General features: G+C 54.3%; 1 protein-coding gene across 1 annotated transcript in view; it reads right to left on the reverse strand.

Moving 5' to 3' along the window:
• FGF9 (fibroblast growth factor 9) overlaps nt 1-5,751 on the reverse strand; it is a 29,308-nt gene extending 23,557 nt beyond the window's left edge. The window contains exon 1 of the mRNA XM_088052106.1: nt 4,441-5,751. Coding sequence (XP_087908232.1) covers nt 4,441-4,717 — 277 coding nt within the window. The 5' untranslated portion in view covers nt 4,718-5,751. The remainder of the gene's footprint in view (nt 1-4,440) is intronic.
• Nucleotides 5,752-7,952: the final 2,201 nt, after the last annotated feature.

The raw sequence follows: 7,952 nt of genomic DNA on the forward strand, positions 1-7,952 counted from the left end.
TGTGCCATATTAAATCCTTCAAGAGATTATCTGGGGCCAAGCGTACAGTCTTACCAAAGTCTTGTCAGTGCAAGGATTGCATTTGTCCCATAGTTCTGTGCATATTTTCACTGTATAGTTTCTATAATATACAGATATTATTTAGGACCTGAACTAGATATTAAAATAGATAATCGTCTTCAAAATGAGGCTGTATCAAATGAAAATCAGGACAGCTCCAAACTTTGAAAGCTAGGGCCCTATTTATAGCTAAAAATATGGAAGGGAAGCGAAGCAGAGGAAATAACTTCATACATGGGGTGCTGGATTTCTCACTGAGCATTTTCTTTAATGAAACCATTTCAGTGCAAAGACCCATTCCTTCACGAGGATAGGAAGAAAGTTTCAGGGAAGCTATTTATTCCTTACACGTCCTAATCAGCCCTTCACATACCTTCTTCTACACGATCCAACTCAGATCATGCTGAATGGTGCAGGATACCAGCCTGTCCTAATAAATGCTGGTCCTGCTCTCCCGACACACTCAAAGGTGAGAGACGTGTTGTTCATGAAAGTGAAAGTTTAATTTTCATCTATCTTAGCTCTGGTGAAGAGCAGACCTACATAAGCAATTTCCTTGGCTTTTAGGCGATGAACACCTCTGCTACTGCACGGTTTCATGTTGTTGCTGGTTTACCCTTTGCCTGCTTTTGTCTCAGGCTACACGTTGGCTTTTTTTGTATCAATGGATTGGAGCAGTTTAGCTTTCCCTTAGCACTGCAACAGACCATCTGAGACAACGAAGACGGTGAACAAGTATCACTGCCTGCCACCTCTCTGTACGGCTACCAGGGGAAGGGGAGCGCAGGAAGAGCGGTGGGGGATCCTCTGCCCGGGCTGCCGCGGAGAGCAGTGGGGCGAGGGATACGGAGCCCTTCGTGGCTAAGAAGCCGCCGGGAGGTCAGCCCAGCGATGGGGCGAGGGAATCCTGGCACCACCGTGCCCCGGCGCCTCCCTCTCTGCCTCCCGCCGGCCGGCGAGGCTGCGGTGCGGGGCTGCGCGGGGCTGAGCGCTCTGCCGGGATGCGTCCCGCCTGTCGCAGCTGTCACCACCCCGCCCGCTCCCCCACATGATGCCAATTAAAAGACGGGAGCGCAGACAGACACGGCACCCCCAGGCAGCAGGGCCCTGCTTCGGTTTCAGGCTTTCACAGCGCCCTTGCCCGCCTCCCCTCATCCCCTCCCCTCGGCAGCGCTCAGTAGCGGAGGAGACTGTCGGGCCTGCTCGGCGCCTTTCCCTCCCCCTAAAACCTGGCCCGCGATTCCCAGTCCCGGGGGCCAGAGCCTTCCCCGCATGCATCACCTTCCCCCGCCCCGCCCCGGTCTGCTGGCTCTCCCCAGAGACAGCACGGGGCGGGGGGCAGGCCCGCCCACCCGCATCCAGCAGCAGAGGGGCGGGCAGCCGCAGGGACCCCCGGCCGGAGCCGCCCCCGCGCCCTCCCGGCGCTGAGCCCGCCCCGCCAGCCCAGCGCCGGAGCAGGCAGGGCGGGCTGGGGAGGCGGGAGGGCGGGCGGCTGCGCGGCTCCCGCAGATGATGAACGCAGCGGTTCCTTGTAGCAGCAGGTCCCGGGGAGCGGAGGTCACCTGCTGACAAGCTTTTTTTTTTTTCCTTTTCCTGCATGCTCCTATTTTTTTAATGCTGTGCATGCAGTACTTGTGCTGACGCACAGAGGCACGCCTCTCCGCTGTTACAGAGTTCCTGAATTTACAATGACTCTACTGTCTAGCCAATGCCCTACACTAAAGGAGACTGCATCAAAAAAATTTCTTTTGTGACCCGGGAGAGATAAGGCTTTGATCACCTGAGATCACATTACGGGGGGGACCCAGCCGGGTTCTCCCGGGGAGCTTTTCTTTTAGAGATGGACATCTTGCTGCAGGAATTGCGAAATGCCAGGGCTCCCAGAACCGGGCGAGTATAGACACACAATATGGCTCGGTTTATTGTACGCAATAGGCACGCATCCAACATAGCATCACAAAAGAATTACTCTTATCTGATGTCTCTCCAGAGGTGTGTGCGGGGAGGGGGATTCCCACAGGGCAGAGCCCAGAAAGGAGTTTACGCGCAGCCCCTGGGGTTTTCTCTTTGTCTTCCTTACTCCTGGAGAAAAACTTCCTTCTGACGCGTACCCCCGCATCCACACACGCGCACGCAGGTTTCCCGCACACGCTCGCAGGAGACCATGTGAGCCCGCTCTCCACAGGACAGCTCCCGAGTTGGGATGCAGACCTCCCCAGGATCATCAGATATAATCACCAAAACTCAAACAGGATCAGCTATTCTGTGTCCTGCCGGCAAACACAACAGCAATGTCACGGCACCGATGCAAAAGTACCGAGATCCCCTTCCCTCCCGCAAAGAAGCCGCGAGTCCCATGGCATCCCACGGGTTTGCCGTGTCCGATCTTCCCAACCTCGGAGACAGCAGGGGCATCACCGGCGCCGTGCATGGGGAAAAGAGTTATCACCGAGGCGCATCCTGGTGGGGGGGAGATCAAACGGACAAGGACAAAAAAAAAAAAAAAAAAAAAAAATCAATCTATTTAAAGCCAAGGCGCTGCAAGGGAAGAACTGCCCCTCGGAATTGTCAGCTTCCTACAGCTGCGGCTGGAAAGCCATTTTTAAAAATAGACGCCACGAATAATGTGGTCACCGCCGCCTCGCGAAGGGAACAGCTGGCGGCCCTCCTCCGGGGGCGGGGGGGCCCCGCGGGCTGCCGACCCCCTGCCGCCCCGGCTGCCGGTGCGCGCAGCGCCCTCCACCTGCTGCGGCCCCACTCCGCGCCTCCCCCGCCGGCCCCGCGCCGCGCCCGCCGCCCTGCGCCCGCACCGCAGCGGCCAAGGGGAACCTGCTGCGGTGGCTCAGCAGCTACGCGCGGCGTCTGTCCGTGCCAAGGAAAACGCCTAGCTGCAACACACACACACACACACACCCGCCCCATTCCCCTCACTACGCGTCTGCCTTAAACACTTTCCGCACTTTTTCCTCGCCGGCAAGCGTGGATGTTGCGCCCCCGGGAGAGGCGCGACGCTGCCCCCACCCCGCACCCAGCCCCGGAGACCCCGGGCGGGCGGCGTGGGAGGGAAGAAGAGCCTGTAAGCAGCGTGAGAGTGTCAGGGAGCAGCGGATGGAGGGGGATGGAGGATGAACCTGCGACCATGCGAGAGCTTCAGTCCTCTCCTCCCCCGTCCCTCCCTCCCCGCTTCCCTTATGAGCCCTTTGGAGATCATCTCCTACAACACCGGCATTATCTAAATAGCTTCACAAAGCAATAAAATACAGCTTAGATATCGTTCAACATCTGGCATTGAAATATAAAGAGAGAAAAAAAATCAACACAGGACTTTGTTTTTACGACCGAATTTAAGTGCTGTCAGGTTGGTTCACTCACAAGTTAACTCCTTCCAACAGCTGGGAGCGTGGCGAGCTAACCTGGCATATTTTCCGCACCCCTCCTTAAAAAAAAACCAAATAATCAGCTCAGCCAGCGTGTTTTAGTCACTTTCATACATTCAATCTGCCGGGCCTTTAACAGACTCCCTGGCAGCCGAGAAGCTTCAGGCCCACTGGACTCGCGTGTGCATGTGCGCGTGTGTGCATGCATAGGCTCTCCGGCGCGGCCGGGGCCAGCAGCCCTGGCTGCTGAGTCACAAGTAGTGTCCCCTAGAAAGGAAAGCCAGGGAATGTTCTTTTCAAATTCGCTGCCAGCCTGACGCTCCACGCAGCTCGAGAAGGGCAGGTTTTGGCGCAGGATTCCCGGCTGGTTCCGGACCCCACCTGCGCTCCCTCTTTCCCGGGGCGCCTGTCACCGGCACTGCCGCACGGCTGCGGGTGCGGGCGGGCGGAGAGCCCGGCTGCGGTCGGCGTGCGCTGCCGGTAAACCCCCGCCGAGCAGCGAACTAGGCAGGGTGTGCAATTCGAGCAGTTACTAGGGCAGGTAATCGGCAGAGAAAACGAAAGAAAAGCCCTCGTCAATTTGCGTATAGGACGAGAGCCACTCCCTCCAGGAAACTCGGTGAATTTTAAATTGTGGTGGTTAATGATTAAAAACCCTTTAAACTCGCGAAATCAAATCATTCAGCAGAAACGTCCCGAGCAAAAATTCCACCGCCACCACCACCACCTCCCAGTACGCGTCTGCTCTTAAGCAGAACTTGGGGCTGCACAAACATCGCTACCGAACACCCGGCGACTTCGGCGAGGGCTCCTGCTCCGCCGCGCTGGTGTGCCGCTCGTGTACATCTGCACCCCCGGACACATTCATTTTTCCCCTCGGCGGATCAGCCATCAACACAAACCCCCCTTCCCGCCCGCTTCGCACCCCCCACCGTCCCCCCGCCCGCAGTTCTCTCCCATTATTTCATCACATGACCACTAAAGGGTTAAGGATAATACCTACCAAATCTGCTGTGGTCTTGCCTGGTTCCCTGGATAGTACCATTGGGGAAGATTTCTAAATGAAATCCAGTCCTGCAGTATAGCTGCCTCCGCCTGAGGATCCCCTTTAAATGGTCCAAGTCCGTGACCGCAGGCCCCCTGGGTAGCCCACCTGCCTCAGACTGACCCAGGTGGTCACTTAACAAAACCGGACTATCCACCGGCAAAACGGGCACATTCCCAAAGGGTACTGCATCCTGCACACCGAAATAGTTCCCAACTTCACCTAAGGGAGCCATCAGAAGATTCTGCTTTTAGAGAATGAGAATAAACAATAATGATGGTGCCAAACCCAGGAGATATAAGATTAGGTATATTCCACTCCTCTCCCCTCCCTAGCGCAGTTACAGAGAAAATGTTCTTTCTTCAATCCATTAAATGCATAAATAAAAGTAATATTCTGTTTTGACTGGTACAGGTTCAAGGTCAAACCAGTTAGTCTAAGAAACCACCACTTTATACTCACACACTGACATATTTATAAACATATAGATGTGTATATCTATATAAATGCATATATCCCCAGCTCTTAGCAAGCAATACGGTCTTCAGCCCATCCAACTGTAATAAAGAAAAAAATCCGTAGTTTCTCCATTTGGTTTAAGATAAGAATGACCATAGCAACTTAAATACCTAGGCGTTATAGGGATTTTTTTTTTTAAGATGCACAGGCTACGTCAGGATTTATGGATTCTGACTCCAGAAAGGCATGCGCTGTTTTTACTCTATAACAGACTGCATACATCAGCATGAATCCTGCAAAGGGGGAGGGGGGAAATCTCACGTTGTTGGCTGAGATAAATCCAAAAAAAAAAAAAAAAAAAAGGCAAAAAAGAAAAAGGAAAAAAAAAACTTTTGACGTCCAAATCTATTATCCAGAATTCTCAGGAGGCTCAGCAGATGTCCACTGGTTTAGGATTATTGACGATCCACAAGCAAAGCAGCAACATACAAGTGCTTGTGTCTTTCTTGGCTGGCTCGAAACAGGTGTTGCTTCTGCAGGGCTCCCTGTGAAATGTTGTACTCCAGCACTGAGCTGCAGCTCTTGACTGTGGATCTCCATCCAGCACGCAGAGTGGCGCAGGAAGAGGCATTGGGCTGGGTTTAAGGTAGTCCTGATTGCTGCTGGAAGGATTCTCCGAGGTCCTAGCGCTCAGCCCTACCTGCTGCAATACCGAGCCGCTTCCAGCGCTCGGCACGGCGCGGAGCGGCTCTTGCTGCTCTGCGGCAGCGCGGCGCTCGTCGGCAAATAAATAAATAAGTGGGCGAAACTTTGGGGGAGGAATAAAGCGACGCGATGCTAAATATACCGCGCCCGCCCGCTGCGGGAAGCGGGCTCCTCGGGAGATGCCCGCATAGCCCGAGTCCCCCCTGACATTGGCGGGGGGAGCGGGGCGGGCAGCGCCCTGCCCGCCCAGCCCGAGCTCGGCCCGGGGCCCGGCCCCGCCGCAGGGGAGGCGGAGGCGAGCCCGCCCCGCACCGCTCCGCAGCCCGGCCCCGGCCCGCTCTGCCGCAGGTAACCGGGCTGCCGCTGTCCCAAGCGGGGTTCTAACTCAGCTCCGGTGGGCAAAGCGGAGGGGCGCGGGAAGTTCGGGAGCTGGGGCGGGTGGTGGGGGTCGTTTTTGCCCACGCTGCAGTTTTTGCCTTCTCCACTCTGGCCCCTCGCCCCGGCAGCCCGCAGCCCTCCCGCTCTGCCCCTGCGCTGCAGCGGGGCAGTTTAGGGGATGCCGCTGCCGGTAGCGCCGGGGCCCTGCCGCCGCCCGGGACACCCCGCGGGGCTACCGTGGCTCCTCGCTCGGCCCCAGCTTGCAAGAGCTCGGTGGAGGGAAGGGAGAAGCGAGCAGGAGGTGGCATGGGGGGAGATAGGGGTGCGGTGCGAAGTACGCGTTCTCTCTGCCCCCAACCCCTCCCCCCCACCCCCCAAAATGAAGTTATTTAAAACTGTCGGGAGAGACTCGGAGAGCAGAGAGAGGGCTTCTGTTTCTTCTGATGATGTCCAGAATTGGTGTTATTGTGGTTTTGCCCTCCGAAAAGAGCTGTGTGAATCAGCAAAGAGACAGAGGGTCTCCTGCATTTGTTAAAGTGTTCTTGAGCAGAGCTCAAGGACTGGGCACGATGCGGAGCCTTACAGGACGGAGAGGACACCCCGGCAGCCCCTTGAATTGAGCACAAAACCTAAAGACAGACTCTTTTGGGAATGGTGGGGGGAGAGGGAGAGGCAGGGAAAAAAGGAGAAACATAATATCTTGGGGGCTGGGGGAAGAGATTGCATGGCGTGAATGATGATGTGCACTGCTGAGGTAGCGGGGTCCGGGAAGGTCATTGATGGAGCCTGGAAAGAGAACTCTAGAGAAGGAGAATTTTGCAAGGGGGTTAATTAAAAATAATCGACTCTGCATGTCCCCTGCTCAATGGGCATGCGGTGGAGGGGGTGACTCTCTTTGCCTTCCCCACCACAAAAGCCAACAGTCCAGCTCTGACTGGTGCAGCTTTCTTGCATCCCCCCGCTTGCCAATGTGACTAAAAACGAGAGGAGGGAGAGATACTAGTTTCCATGTCTAGCAGGGAAACTGCAGCAGGGAAAAGCTGTGTCCTGAATCCACACGGACCTTTAGGGAACTGACTCACGCCAGTGGCGCATGAGCCACCCCCCTTTTATTTGACTCCAACAGGCTTTAGTGCAATTTGAAGGACAGGATGCAGAAGCTTCAGAGCAGGGTCACATCACTCTAGTTCTGTACAAACGCACAACAAGAAACAGTTGCTGCATGTCAGCCCATGCATTTCAATATGCAGGCATAGGAAAAAAAAACAACACCAAAGCATCAAAGTCCTTGCTCTCTGGCAAATAGTTCCGAAGCATTTACCCTTTCTTTTAGGATTTAAGGACACTGCTCTCACACACTGGTTATATCAGCGTGAACAACTGCAGAATGACTTGGGAAAAACTGCAGAACTCACCATGTCAAAAATCATTATTCTTTATCAAGTGGATCATGGCAGTACCCAGAGGCCCCATTCAGGGCTCACAGTTCCATTGTGTCGGATACTGTAGACACATGTAATAAGAGAGATGGTCTATGCCCAAAGAGCTTATGATCTTAACCCATGATGAAAGACAACAGGTGTATAGTACAAACCCATGGGGGAAGGATAAGGGAAAAACAGCATTGAGAATAAAAAGCAACAGGCCCAGCTATGACAAGTGTTTGGTGTCAGAAGGAAGTTTTAAGGAGATTTGAAGGAGAACAATAAAGGAGCTTTACGGTTATTAATGAGGAAATTTTTCATGCATAATGGCTAACTTGGAAGAGAACATAAAATTGCTTGTTCAAAAATTGGACTGTGGAAAAGTGAAGGTTTGTGCCACTGGCAAAGCAGAGGGGAATATTGCTGAGTGACTGTAAGGGCCTGGTATCTGGTGTGCTCTCAGGAAAGGGGCTCCCAGCTCCTTTCTAGTGATTTAAATTTACA

The sequence above is a fragment of the Pseudopodoces humilis genome, chromosome 2 (genome assembly GCF_049639895.1).
Source record: "Pseudopodoces humilis isolate 2021_Gansu_Grassland_sample_001 chromosome 2, ASM4963989v1, whole genome shotgun sequence".
NCBI classification, from domain to species: Eukaryota; Metazoa; Chordata; class Aves; order Passeriformes; family Paridae; genus Pseudopodoces; species Pseudopodoces humilis.